The 15,529-nt window shown below is 39.0% G+C and overlaps 1 protein-coding gene across 1 annotated transcript in view; it reads right to left on the bottom strand.

Moving 5' to 3' along the window:
* syt7b (synaptotagmin VIIb) overlaps positions 1-15,529 on the bottom strand; it is a gene marked incomplete at its 5' end in the record, with an annotated part of 81,968 nt that overhangs the window by 18,625 nt on the left and 47,814 nt on the right. Inside the window, 2 exons of the mRNA XM_080458056.1 lie at positions 4,904-5,026; positions 12,699-13,046. Of these exons, the coding sequence (XP_080314182.1) occupies positions 4,904-5,026; positions 12,699-13,046 (471 nt within the window). The remainder of the gene's footprint in view (positions 1-4,903; positions 5,027-12,698; positions 13,047-15,529) is intronic.

Raw genomic sequence — 15,529 nt, 5'->3', positions numbered from 1 at the left:
ACGTCTCAGGGCACATTCATTCAGGGGTGAATTTACTTACTCATGAGTGATGCTGTGATGAGAGCTGCAGATTTTAACTGAGTCACAGGTAGTAAAACTATATTCCTGGTTGTAATAATCACTTTCAGCGTAAGTATATATTCAAACACAGTCTGTTTCTGACTGGAGGACAAAACAGTAGCTGTGTTTACATATGCTGACAAACAGAAAATCTCAATCTTATATTCTAATTTTTGTTTTGCCAAATCCTTCATCACATTACAACCAGATGATTTCATATGAATAAAAATGTATTATTTCTGACCAAACAATAGGTAAATATAATAAGACAATACACTTTAATGTATCTTCTGGACAGGTTTGTTTTCTTGGAATTTATTGCCCATGTATGTAGCTGCTTACAGAGGAAATACTATAAATAGCAACACAAATGAAGGCAAATATACACACTGAGCAAAGGCCCGAGGCCACATACTGTATGTAGTGCATTATGCATAAGCCCATACATAACCCTGACACCTGACCTGAAGTGATCTCCAGAACAGAAAATTGGCACGCACACACACTATAAAAACACCACAATCAACCATTAATACTATGTATGATTTTTTTTGAGATAGGCAAACAATTGTTGTTAAAGTGGTTGATATATATTGATTATCCAGATGGGGAAGAACATAGGCAAACAATGAAAAAATAAGAATAGTATAGAGGGTTTTCTTTAAATTGCTCTATGCATTAAAATAAAATAAAAGTAAGTAAAAATCCAGTTGAGCAGAATGAAGAGATGTGTGGGTATAATGGTAAAATAAGTCACAATTACATCTCGACATGCTGGTAATGGTGAATAAAGTCTTAGTTCTAGTTGGTATAATATGCTCCTACTGCCACTAATGTCTTCATTTATGTGCGTCTATTTGCATTTGAATGGTGTTTTATGAGTCATGATTCCTGCTGATAACTAGCTTGGCAGCTTTGTTGTTGATCAGCAAGATCTGAATCCTAAAAACACATTAAAGCTCTACTATAATTTCCTTTCTAACAGGGGATCAATTAACTGAGCATAAAATAAATAAGATCATTGATAGATGATTAAATCAGTCTGCAAATGTGTTTTTCTTCTTGTTGTGGTTGCACAACCTCCACATTCAATTCTGTACACATTCATTCAACACTATTTGGAGCTTCTGTTCTGGATGATACTTGTTATAAAACAAATCAGCAACAAGTTAGAGGAGCACAATGGAATATTTATCACTTTAACAGACATTGTTTGAGTGACTGGATAGACAAACAGAGCTGAAACACGGGTGAATATTGGTTGCAAAATAATCAAACGACCCAAAATTACCTCTCCATATGAGTATTAATTTTACTCATTGTCAAGAAGATGTGCTTCCACTCTCACCCTGGCGTCAACATTGTGTTTACAGCTGTTCTTGTGCTTATTTGCCATCCATGTTTAGAGGAACTGTCTGAACAAATATAGACTGGCCAAATACACAGAGCACACAGCCTTGGTTTCTCTGCTGATATTTCTTTATAATCGCATTTGTGCTAAGATGTATGATTTCAGTAATAAACCAAAGGAAGCTGAAATGTCCACGGGTGCATGTATTTTATTTTTATTCTTTTAATCCTGTAGCATATTTTCTTTAGAAAGCTGAAAGCAAAGGTTTCCCACTCTTTCCATCTCCCTTTAAGAGTCTGACAGTGTCTTGTGGTGTCACATATTATCTTGGTGGGATCATCTCGTTGTGTCCTTCTCAGTCTGCTGGGCTCCAAGAAAAAGGCCGGGAGCCAGCCGGCAGATGGTCACAGGGAGCTTACGAGGTAGCAACAGAGACTGCGAGACGAGGAAGATGGACACAGATGATGATGGAGAGCAGTTATTAGTCGTGGAAGGACACTAGACAACTTGGCCCACGCAATCCCTCTGGGCAGAGGCTTGCTGGCTGGCTGTGATTAGACTTAGGTGCTTGACAGACCTCCAGATAGTGAGAGGGACAGAGAATGATTTGGGGACTAGAGGTAAACTGGTCTATGACATAAGAAATTCAATTAAAAAAGCATAAGAAAGGTTGTGATTGTTCCAATAGAATTACAAAACCTTCAGTTTTACTATGTTCCAAGGCAGACTTCCATTTCCCGTCAGGCATAAATTCAGATAACCTCGTTTGAAAGGTGGTTAGACTCTCTGTAAAGAAATTTCAAGAAAAACTTTACGTATTTAAGAAATGTACTGGTATTTAAAAGCAGAATTTAAATAATTTCTATATATTTGGCTATGCTGAACAACACACCGATTTATCCAGAGCCCAGTCAAAACAGCGGGATAAGTACTTTATCCCTCAAAGAGTGATGCGATAAGAGAGCGGCATGCTCAGTCCTTTGTTCACCAGCTGAGAGACAGTGTTCGTCTCTGACGGCTGCTGTGAGATCACTGCCAGATGAGAGGTTAGCATATTTTTAGACGAGTGTTTCATGTGAGGAATCTTGCTCCTAAATAATGAGGGTGCCCTTCTCCAGTGCCTACGACTAAAAGATCAAAACAGCAGTGAAGAGCTGCAGACAAGCAGACTTTCAAAAAGGTCTGGAAGCAGAACTCAGAGCACATAGGAAATGAGAGAGGGTGGGCAAAAAATGTGATACTGGAAAGAAAAGAAATGTAATATATATTACATTTCTTTTAATAAAAGTGAGCAGCAGTTCAAAAAAGGGAAAGTTGGCAAATCTTAGGTGCTAGAAATTATTTAAGCAGGTATTATTAGTGAAATAAGATTATTAATGGTGCATAATTATTGATGATTCTTCAAGCCCAAATGAGCACAGAAAATGGAAGAGATAGACAGTAGAAAGTTGAACCTTCATTGACAAACTATTCCGACAAACTACAAAGAAACGCTATTCGTGCAAACATTAAATACAATGCTAAAAATTGACAATTCTGAAGTGAGTTAAATTTCCATGACAGAGTGATTTATTAATATTATACATTAAGTCATTGGGGAGAAAAAAAGGCTTGCAGTATGAGAACTGTTTTTATGATATTTAAATTCAGGATGAAAACAGCTACTTAATATAGTCTGTGGGACATAAAAGTTAGAACTGTGTTGCTTGCTGATCCAGTTCATGCAAAGGTATAATGCAGAGCTCTATGATCAGGACAGCCAAGATGGAGATTACTGTGTCGTCTAAGAATGCAGATGATTTAATAACCTGAAGAGTACACATTGCATTACTGCGGAAATGTTTCAGCTACACGTCTTTTCCTTATGATGCCATTAGTTTAAATAACATACTAGAAATACTGGATGTAATCAAAAAGTTTATGTGGCCAAACAACCAGCTGTCACTCTACAGTCTCCATATGTTCTGTGTCTTTGCCTGATATCACATAGATAACTGTCATTTGATTATATCATGTTGGGATCTATTTGAAAATGATAGGGAGAGAATAAATAAAAAAAAAAAACATTCTACAAGAGTTTGTCTCGTTGGCTGTATGAAGCATCTTGGAGGACTCGTCAAAGACCTACACTGCCTCACTGCTCTCTCTCTCCTTAATCTCAGACTAATTGCACCACGTTTAGATCGAGGCTCCGGGGACCAAACCATCTGTTGCAGAAATTTTCACTTCTTTAACTTGCTGCAGATTGTTCTGAATGACTTCAGCTGTAAGTTTGGGCTCAGGCTGTAACATTCATTTTAGACAGTTGATGGGTGAGAATCGAAACACTGACGTGTCAGCACAGTGCTGTACTATTTATACAGACGTAGCGGTCACGCAGTGGTCACACAAGCCTTTTCCAATCATATATTATAATTGGAAGGACATAATTTCTCAAGCAGAATTACATTACTACCAGTCAAGATAAAGCTTTGACACATCTGTAAAGTACATACGTCTGGATGCCTGCCTCTAGAGGCAGTTGTGTCATGTGAACAAGTTCCAGAAGACACCATTAAAACCAGGTGACCAATTAAACATAGAAGCATCAGTGCACATCTAGCTCTAAAGAAAGAAGGACTCGCTCATCATGGCTGGCATTAAAGGTACACACAATGTAAGTTACCTCAGGTCAACATGGGTTAAATAAAACAATATTTCTGGACTCATGGCATCACTTTTCGCCTTCTGACTCCTGTTGTCATAATTCTAGTATCATCTCTTGTATAAAGAGCACCGTTGAAAGTTTAATCTATTGCTTCAGCGAAAAAGTCATTAAAATCAATTGGAATCAAACTGGATCAATGCCAAACCGTTCTTGAGATTTGTTGTCAGTCTACTAACGGGTTTCCATTTCTATATCTTCACATGGAGTATAGCAAGAGTGAGTGCAGTAAGATCCTACTGAAACCCTAGAGATTATGATTTTTGCTTGTTTTTGTGATTCTATAAATAAATAATTGCATTTTAAGCCTTCCCCCCCAGTTTTGCAAGGCAATCAACACCATGATAAACAGTGGTTTTCAAAGTGTGGGGCTTGTTTCAGAGGCCTGTGGGTTTCAAGGGGTGATGGTGGATGGGCAAGAAAAAATCAGGGGTTGCCTTTTCCCCATATATTTTCTTCATGATTTCTTCTCAGAAGTAAAAAAAAAAATGTAAAACTAGTCATTTTATTGAAAGACCTTTGCTGAGAATTAAATTACTGTGAGTGAGGGCAGCTCATCTTCCCGCACTTTGACTGCACTGCGACAGACTCTTGATATTTCAGGCCACCTCACTGTACAATACAAACTACTACATCAACACAACCTTGACAATTAGTCCTGCAACGCTTTGAATTACACGTCATCACTTACCTCTCCAGTATAATTCAAATAGACATCTCACTTGCACTTCTTTTTTGTGCTTAACTAACCACACGCCTCACATTCTTCTCTCTCTTTATCTCATTACCTTTTTTCTGGTGTGGTTTCATTTTCTTTGCTCGCTGGCGCTTCCTGTAGATCTGGGAGGTTGGCAAAGTCATCCTGTTCAGCCAGCCCGATTGCTAGAGACAGAACAACCATCTTCCCCTCACTGGACACACGGATGACAAACAAGACATCACGAGACCACAAACACACACACACACACACACACACACACACACACACACACACACACACACACACACACACACATACATACACACACACACATACACACACACACACACACACACACACACACAATCCGATATGAAACCACACAACCAGGCAGGGACAGAAACATTGGAACCCACCCAGCACACATTCATTTCATGAACAAAGAGAGAGTGGGAGAAAGGCGGTAGACTGTGGTGAGGAAACTATACTGAGCAAAGCATCTCATTCAAACTTGTTGTCTGTGAACTGCTTTTGAAAAAAACAAAAAAACAAAAACAATGTCACAACACTATCATAACATTTCACCGCATGCATTTATTAACATTTTAGATAATTTTGAACTTTTAAGTTGTAGCTGACTTGATGTCAACACAATAATCTGCGAAACATGGAAAACACTGGATTGATAGTTGGTTTATTACCACAGGCAAAACAAAGGAAGAACACCTCACAGTCGCCATAATTTTTTTTTCTCAACTTTCTAGACACATTGCAGTCCATTTTAAACAGTGCTGAGTTTTTTAATCACAGAGTTTGGTCCTTGAGGTTATAGATGGATTTGTTTGACTTTTCACCAAGGGTTAAATGGTGAACCCGGTACAATAAGTTGGAAATGAAGACCCATCGTTCTTTGATTTTTTTTTTGATATAGACAAGAACCATGACCCATCCTTGACCTCTTGTATGGAGTAGGACATGTTAAGATGATAAAACTGCAATGGAACAAATGAAAATGTCAAGGAACATAAGTTTTCCACATTAACTAGGTTACACTAGCTGGCAGTAGTGATAAACTGCTAACTAGCCATAACTCAGTTATTTATATTGGATGGATGTTTGATATTGTGCAAAATGGTGAAAATGATTTTACACAACAGCATAAAATAGCCTGTTAGTACGAGCATGAGTTAGTGCCTTGCTCCCGTTTTTGATCGTTTTAACTGAACAGTATTGCCTTTTTAACATATTTCAAGATAAGGACAACACAAAACAAAACAAAACAAAACAAAAAAGAAAAACCCAACAGACCAGCTTCACTCAACTCAACTGTATTATAACACACATGAGCTGTGTCCATCTCTTTGACTTGTGTCTAAGTTAAAATACCTCCCTTTGGTTCAGTCTTTACCTTTCTTTGAGACAATGATAAATACATCACTTGGTAACTTGGCAACATCTTTACCTGAAACTAACACACAATCTGTAAATTCTAATGAGAAACTTCAACGACACTTCATTCTTCCGTAGAGTGACTTAAATAATCAGGAACATAATCTGCCACCACCATCTTTAGCACCGTCTCTCACACAAATAATTCATGTACAGCTCTAAGCTGTCAGGTACATCTTGCTCATTCTCCGTGTGAGTAAATGAGGCTGCATTAGAGGTCAGAAGAAAAGAAATTTGTTATCACTGAAAGAAAGTCTTTTTTTTTCTCTTTACCATTTCCTTCCCCGACGCCGTGAGGCTGTGAGTGTGCTATTAAAAGCCATCTTGCCTTTGATTTACTACAAAGTCTTGTTCTCATATTTTAGATAATGTGTAGTCCTTGTGATGACTTAATGTACTGCGTGTGAGCTGCAAGAGGAGCACCGTCTGCCGGAGAAAGAGATGATTTCAGTGTCCATTCATCCGTCTCTCACTGTGTTGAGTCTTTCTTCAGCTCTTAAACACGGACACAATGATGTGAAGATCATGTTAGGGTAATACACACTTTTATGTGTTTTACTGTTTCATGGTAAAGTGTATCTGATGAAAACACAGGAGGAAATTGTAGCAATTTTTTAGTAAGGGCTGACTTTTGATCTATAACAGTTAGACACATCCATAAGGGGCTTTTTTCCCACAGTATGATACATCATTACAGTATATATTGCAGTTATATAATGCCCTGGCAAACAGTTTACGTCCTCGCAAGCATGTGGATGCAATTAATGTTTTTAATCTACTGATTGATAATGTATGGTCGCCAGAAGAAACGTTTCACTGAAATGAGCATCTGTGGCAGACAGGTTGAACTACAGACATCGCCATGCCTTTATTGTCTTCAGTTATGGATTTTCTTGAACAATCATCTATAATAGAGGTGTTACAGATGTGGCCATATTTGTTTGAGACTAGGAGTATTACAGTAAGTACAGTAAATACATTAAACCTGCTGGGTGATTGCTTGTGGTGGTTATATCAGTAGTGCAGTTTGTATTCTTTATATCTGAGACTTTTGTTTAACTGGTTTCCTTCTGTGTTCTGTTATCCAGCAATTCGAACCAGTTCCTTTGATTATGAAGTTTACTTATTCTTGACACTGTGCTTAAAGTTTATCCAGACGTTTCTTTCAACTTGTAAAATAGTTCAACGATACTATTGTAAAAACACTTGAGATGGGATCACAGGGACTTTTCATGTTAGATCTCAGCCTCCCCTAGATGAGGCATGGCAGGATATTTGTTTTGTTTCAGAGAAAAAATGAGTAACATCCTCATGGTATAGAGAGGAAAATTTAAAAAAAAAAGAAAGAAAGAAGAAATCTATGAATTTTCAGAGGCCACGTGAACAGCACCTTTAAGTAATCTCAAAGTCAGTCTACATCTGCTAATTATTCAACTTTAATATATTTTGTCGATAAGTAGTTGCCTTACTGGTTTGAATGTCAGAATATCCCAAACATCCAGATTTTGATTCTCAATTAAATCAAATAGATGCACATACATTTGATGGAAATAGGACTGTTGCTGTACGTCAATTAGAAAGAAGCATCAAAAAGTTTTCCATCCTCTAATGATTAGGCAAACTCTATGGCAGCCCTGGATACATGTGTTAAAAGTGCACATAGAGCATGTATAAATATCAACAGAACCAAAAGATTTCTTTCGAAAGCAACTCTCATGTCATCCTTTTTGATATTTTCAGTTCCTACGAAGTTTTGCTTTGATGTTGATGCTCTCATCTCTGCATATCACACATTTGTATTTCCCCCCGCCTGGATGAGCTTTCTGTGGTGCCTTAACAAGACGCTGTTGTTGAAACAGTATCGACAGCAGGAGAAACGCATTAGCACTTGAGAGACAGCCGCCCGCTGAGCATGTGTAAACAGCACCCAACATGACACTCATCGATAAAGTGAACGGATTTGTGTGGACGGCCAAAAAAGACACGCGCACTCCAACCCAAGGATGCTGAAATCATTACCACCTACACTCGCATCTATTGATCCAAACTGAACGCGGGGTGGCCCGGTCACCATGCTGTGTGACAGCCATGGACACAAGGTTGAAGGTGAAACTGCTGCGATGGATGGTCATACCTCACCGATCATAAATGCACAGCCGTCTCACTCCCCACGCACTCCCCACAGCATGTTCCTCCGCCTCCAGGGTCAACACATGACGTGTTTGGTCCAGAAAGATTCATGAGGACAGGGACAATGGGCAATGGTACCTCACTATATATGTGCCCGACCTGATTTGAATGGTGATTCACATAGGCAGGGAGGTCACTGGCCTGGAGACACTAGTAATGGGTAGACACGCAAAAACAGCACAGGAGTACAGGGCGGTGCTTATGGATGTGTGTGTGTCTGTGCTTCCGGTCTGCAGGGGAGGGAGGCATTTACATGAGGCTGTTATGTAGAGCACATCATCTGTAATCAATCATTCAAGTCAAGTGTACGAGGAGAGCTCTTGGTGTTGGTTCTCTCAAACAATCGCTGGGCTTCGCATCACAACTGCCATTGTACTTCAAATATCATCGGTGTTGTAATGTTTATAATGATATTGGCTAACTGGGAAGTAAATAATTACGTCAAACCTGGTTGAGTTAAAGTATTTTTTTCTAACCGAAAAGGTACTTTAATTATTTAGAGAGGCTGTGTTCGGGAAAAAATTGAGGGCCGGAATGAAGCACGGCTTATTCAACACTTGTGACTAATATATTGAAATTCAACTAGCTGAATCTCAGTTTTATGTATTTTAATGACTTTCCACTGCTGCCAGCTGTTTGGGCTGTTTTAAACCTTGCCCAGAGTGATGCTAATAATTCATTACTGTTGTATTGCATCGAATCCAGGCACAAAAAGATAAGAGCTCCTGGGGATTCCTGCCTGTCATGTTAAATACAATAAACTCTTAAAAAATATTTGCAAACTTTCTTTCGGTAAAAGTAAAGAAAACTGAAAATGAGAAGTATTCTCATAATTATTGGCAACATAACACAGAAGCAATCATACTTGCCAATGTTTTACTGCAATAGGCAATAAATTACAGGTTCTCAAAGTACGGCCCACGGGCCAATGGTGGCCCTCAGTGACATTTCTGGCAGCCCAAAATGAATTACAGTTCATTTTAATCCAACTGTGTCAATTTTCCCCCGAGAGCTGAGAGAGACGAGAACTTATGTTTTCCCCCAAATAAATATGGTAACCACGGTTGATAAGGAGTTGCTAGGATTACTGTCACAGAGTCCCCTGATGTCTGAATTCCCGAGTCATATTGGTCTATGCTCCTGCTCCTCGAGAAATTCCAACATATCACCTTATTAAACCTGCAAGTATCAGTTGCTTCTGCAGCTCGACCTGGAGCACATAGTCCGCGATTATTGTTGTTATTAGGTAACATCATGGACCGCGGCGGGCAGGGTGGGGGGTGATGACTTCATCGTATTCCACAGATGTTTCTTGCCCATCCACACCTCAAAGCCGAGCCGGCGTTTTAGAATTTCCCCACTATGTGACCCATGTTTTAAAAAAAACAAAAACACACCCCATTTTCGCACTCCTAAGACGCCACACCATGTGGATGATCGGCCAAACAGTGCGTTTACGTGACACAGTGTTTACGTGTGGACCGGCCCTGAGACTGACTGTTCTTATTACGTTTTTATATATATTCTGAAATGGACTGCACACAGAACTGTTATATGCCAAATTTGACTGTTGAGGGCAGAAAACCCCATTTTGGATTTTGTGTGCGTTCAAAGTTTCTCAAGGTTTTCTCAAGTTTTGCCAGGTATAGCCTCATTTGTTAATTACAATGTATTTATTGCACATTACTGAAAGCTGATCAATAAATGTAAATCGTAGAGATGCAACCTGGCCATGAAAATTATTACAAATGGGATTTTTTTTTTTTCTCTTTTTGTTTTTTCTTTGGCGGCTCTCGGTCCAATGTTGGTTCCCTTAATTGGTCCTCAACTATCAAAACTTTGAGAACCCCTGCAATAAACGACGGTTGATGGCTTCATTTTGAGTTAGTTAGCGGACACCATCAATATTATCAATAAACAAAACAGCCCCAGAGGCTGCAAAGTGATCAGCAAAGATCTTAACATCCTGGATCTGGCTGTTGAGTTGCTTTCTGCATATGGAACTGAGAGAAAACATAATGAGAGAATGATATCAAAGTTTGTTCAAATTGAGGGTAAAAAAAAACCCCATCACAGACATCAAAACAGCTTCCTGTTGACATGGAACAATGAGTAATGGAGGTTTTAGGCTTAAAACTACACCAAGAAACGCTCCAAGGGTAAAGATCAAGGAGGACCTCGTTATCATATGTCAGAGAAACACTGTAGTTTTTCAGGCATTTTGTTCATTGCACAGATCAAAACAAGCAATTCTTTGGGAATGCAATGCTCCAGTTTATTTAGAAGGCATGTTATGATTCATATATAGTAAAGCTCAACCGTTCCCAGTATGAGGCATGACTGAGGTTCTGTCATCCTGTGGAGCTTCTGCCTTTGACACTCAAATGACTTTATCAAATGAATGATGAAATCTGTATTACCAAGATCTTTTGAAAAGAAATATAACACCCAGACAGAATTCTGTGTTTGACATAAAGGTCTGAGCGGGACAAGGAGCCAAAGTACAACGTCAGCAGCATAAAGGAAGAGTTATGAATAAAAGGTGCACTGTTTATAACTTTCTCGAGATGAGTCCTGACCTGTATTCAACAGAAAACCTTTGGAGAGAGCCTACATCCATCATTACAGAGAGAACTGAGTTGAAATATTTCAAAGTGGAATAGTGTTAGAAACTTATAGACCAGGGTGGGCAATTGTTCCAGTCGGGTAACATGAAAAACTAGGACTGTTATGGAAGGCCTAGCCATAAGTTTTAATCGATTCCTCTGCATATAAAGGAAGTTTATTTCATGGTCGGTTAGGCAGTTTTACACAACATACATGTATCAGCTCTACATCAGACAACTGCTTTTTATATGTGTGTGTTTTGAGTCATAATGTCAGTTCAAATTGCAATTTGCCAAAACAGCGAGAGGTACTGCCACAATAATGACACATGTATGGAGGGGGAGAAAAAAAACTGCAAAGCTCCCACATCCATAATAAAAGCAAAACAATTTGGAAAGTGTTTTGCAGACACGTTTCCATTTGATTTCTATTGACCCCTCTCAACTTATTCACAAACACCCACAGGCTGTATGATTCCCAGGAAACATTTTAAAACTCTGACTGCTGCCAGAGGTTCAGAAAGAAATATTACTGAATTGAGCTGATAATTATGAGAATGAAAGCTCTTCTGTTTTTTGTTAAAATTTCACTTCAAGGTGGTTTTTTGTTCTTGTGGTGGTTCCTTGGTCATTCTAGTCTATTTGTGAAAATGTTTGCACTTAAAAATCTGAGAACATTTTCCATGATGACCACAATACAATAAATCATAATAATGTGGCAGAACATGCCACACTGCATTTCATCATCATCATCATCATCATCATCATCATCATCATCATCATCATCATCATCATCATCATCATCATCATCATCATCATCATCATCATCATCATCATAAACCCTGATCATAGCTAATTTCAGTCAGGATGTGAGACTTTGGGTCTGTCTTTCTCCCTCTGACCACACAGACTCGTCGTACAAAACGTAAAACTCTGCAGAATGATCCAGTGTCCAAGTGCCAGAAACCTCACTGTCATGTAGCTGAATTCCACTGAATCACTTGTGTGGTAGTAGAAACAGAGATGTTACTAAATACCCATGTAAAGAAAAAATGGGCAGCCAAATAATCACCAGCTCCATGAACCAGTTACCAGCTTTTCTAATGATATTTGTGAAAGAAACTATGACCTTTTAATTTGATGCTACTTGGTCAATTCCATAAAATGAAAAAAATTATATATTGAACATTTTACTTTCAGTTATATGACTTAAAAGGACTGAAATACAAATTTTAGCTGCCTATGGATATCAATTGAAATTTCAATTGGCCGGTTACTCAATTATATTTTTTAATTAGTTATTTGCAAACTAACAATTAACAACTTTCAGCTAACTGGAGTAACTTCAGTTGAACTTGAATGAATCAGTCATTAGATTGGCAATGCTCACAGCTGTTACCGTGTTTGTGCAAGAGAGATTTAAAAAGAATTCATAAGTTACTTTTCCAAGTAATTATTATATATTTTTTAGAATTACTACGTAGTAAAGTAACTCAACTTCAAGTCCTAATTTTGAGTAACTTACCTAACACTCAGAAATAGATTCTGAATATGATGATGAACTGAATTAGGAAATAAAAAGGTCCCACACAGTATTATAAATGTTCTAATGCAAAGAGTAAAGTTTGAAACACTCACAAGAAGGATTTGACATCCAGCCCTCTGTGGCGGATCTGCTCCATCATGTGGTCCCAGCTCCCTGGATTGGACCTCGATCGACCTGCCCCTCCGCCTCTGCACCGGGAGGCTCCAGCCGGACTCCCCCGGACCCCACGCGGGCCCCCACGGTGGCCCCCGCCGCCTGGGCCCGTATGCAGCTGGCCCAGACTCTGCGAGGTAACCGGGGGGTCGTTGGGACCCGGAGGGGGCTGGTGAGTGAGAGGCTGTTGGAGACTCTGCTGCCGGACCAGGGGGCGAGGACGCGCCACAGCTGAGGACGGGATGTGCTCCAGGGTGGAGGCGGTCGAAAGGGAAGCATCCCCAAAACTGAGCATGTAGGAAAGATCACCCAGGAAAGAGAGACAGCTGAGTTAGAACGACAGCGAGAGTTACAAGACGTGGCAGGCAGTCACAAGATGAAAAGATCAAAATCAAACGGAATTAGTAGAGGATGGTGAAAAATGTATACAGCTGATAGAAGTATATGAGCAGTGTTGGTAGTGAATGCCCAAAAGAGAGATTCAGTGAATGAGGGAGAGAAGGAAGGATAGAATCGTCAAAAAGCTTCAAATTTCTGAATGTCGAATGATGACAGCTGTATGGCATTTTGAGTTTATGCTGCATGACAGAGTGCCGTGCGTCGGATGGGCTGGCATACAACATATAAACATTCAATTGTTCTCCTCCAGACTGATGTCAAAACAAACCTCTGCTTAAGTGGAATTAAATTCAAGCTGAAGTTAAAGTATCACTATCACTTAAATTCAGCCTCTGTTCTCCATCTGCAGCGCTAAATTGTTTCTGTATGTTATCTCTCTTCCTAATTAGCCTTGACCTACTTCTACCTTCTTGCCTTTTGCTTCCATTAGTCTTTCTCTGAGGCCCTGTCGGTTCTCGCTGCTCTCCTTTCCCACTCTCCTTTCTACCTCTCTGCTGCTCAACTCAACCGCTCTGCATGTCCTCTGTCCATTCATCTTTCCCCTCACCCTTCACCCCCAGCATCCCTCTACCTCCACGCCTCCTCCAATCACTGTTCTTTAAGTCCGCTCTCTAATTACCGGCCTGCTACTCTTACAATCATGTAATAGCGTTTCACCTCTTATCCTTCCCTCAATCATTGCCCTGCCTGATGACTGTAAGCTTGTGCTAAACAGCTTTGTCTGCAGCTAATGCTGTGAGGGAGGATTTACAGCCTGGACTCGAGTTGTGTTAGCGCTGCTCTCTGGCATTAAGTCTGCTCTAACTCTGTTGGAGAGCCGGGAGACGAGAACCCCAAGGAGCACAGCGATGCTGGATCAAGTAAATACAAGACAGGGCTCATATACATGCACTGAAGCATGCTCCTTCTCTCTCTCTTCCACGTACAGCATGCTATTTGTTCTTTCCTGAGGACAGACTTTGATGAGAATGTTTGTTTACTTGTGGCTAATATAATAACTGAATGAGTGTGAAAAAATGTGTAAAAGCTGCTCTGTGGATTTCTGTTGAGTACGAATGTTATATCTTTTAAAATGGAAAGAGTTTTCTTTCGGTGTTCAGGGGTCTGGTGAGGAAAAAAAAACTATTCATTTATAAAATATAATTTCCTCCACAGACAGATTTAGGTTGTAGTTAGAGCACTATAAGATCTTATATGATAATCTCAGTTTAATTAGTACAAAAAATAGAGCAACAAATTTTTGATTGGAACTATGGAGTGAAGATTATGAGAATATGAGCTGAGAATACCAGGATGAAAATTACATGTGAATTTGTATCATTTATTTATTAATTTCATTGCGGGAAAAAATTTCATTTTTCTTTCTATTTTGAATAATCTTTCACTGTCTGCTCGTGAACTTTTATCAAAATGTTCTGGCTTAAATAAGCCCAAACACTATACAGCTAATGTCAAGAAGAAAAAAAATTCATCAATCCATCCATCAATCAATCAATCAATCAATCCATCCATCCATCCATCCATCCATCCATCCATCCATCCATCCATCCATCCATCCATCCATCCCATATATCCATCCATCCATCCTCACAATCACACTTACAGGCAAATTGACCAATTAGTCTGAAATGCAGGATTATTGGACTGCAGAAGGAAACCAGATTACCCTGAGAAAACCCCTGAATGCGCAAGGAGAAATCCCCCGAGCCATCGATAACAACTATAAACTCATTATATTCTTCCTGAGAGTTTGGAGTGCTAAAATAACAAAATACACGTAGGTTGAGAAAATATTTCTTTACCTTTTTTTTTAAAACGTTTATTTCATTTTCTAAGCTTCAGTTAATTTGGTTTTATCACCCTGAAATATGTCATTTTATTTCATCATGAAATGAAATGATTGACAAACCTTGACCATTGTATTGGCCAATAATTAACTGAAAGGTTCTTTCAAAATATGTTTGAATGTTTAACTTTCAGTTTTTAATAATCACCCAGTATCCATTTTATATCTTCTTTTTTCTTTCTTTCTTTTTCTCCTTTTCCTTTCTTCAGAATCTTATGATCACTCTCATCTGTTAGGTACTTCTTTAAACTGCACTTAACTGTGGCATTAAATCTACCACACAAACATAGGACTTTGAATGATCAATTGTTTAAGTGTGTATCAAATCAATCTCGGTGGCATAAAAACTAATCACAGCTACTTTGTGGCCCAAGGTTTCTACTCATTTACCTTACTTCTTCGTATCTGCTTCTTCAGACATCCTCAATCAATTTCACTGTTGTTTCTTACCTTGGCGTCAAACATAAGTAACCAAATATCTCACACGCCACTTTAGTAGCTACTTACAACATTTACATTTACTTT

Source organism: Lipophrys pholis (genome assembly GCF_963383615.2).
Source record: "Lipophrys pholis genome assembly, chromosome: 2".
In the NCBI taxonomy this organism is placed as follows: domain Eukaryota; kingdom Metazoa; phylum Chordata; class Actinopteri; order Blenniiformes; family Blenniidae; genus Lipophrys; species Lipophrys pholis.
This window is presented reverse-complemented; position numbering and strand designations above follow the sequence as displayed.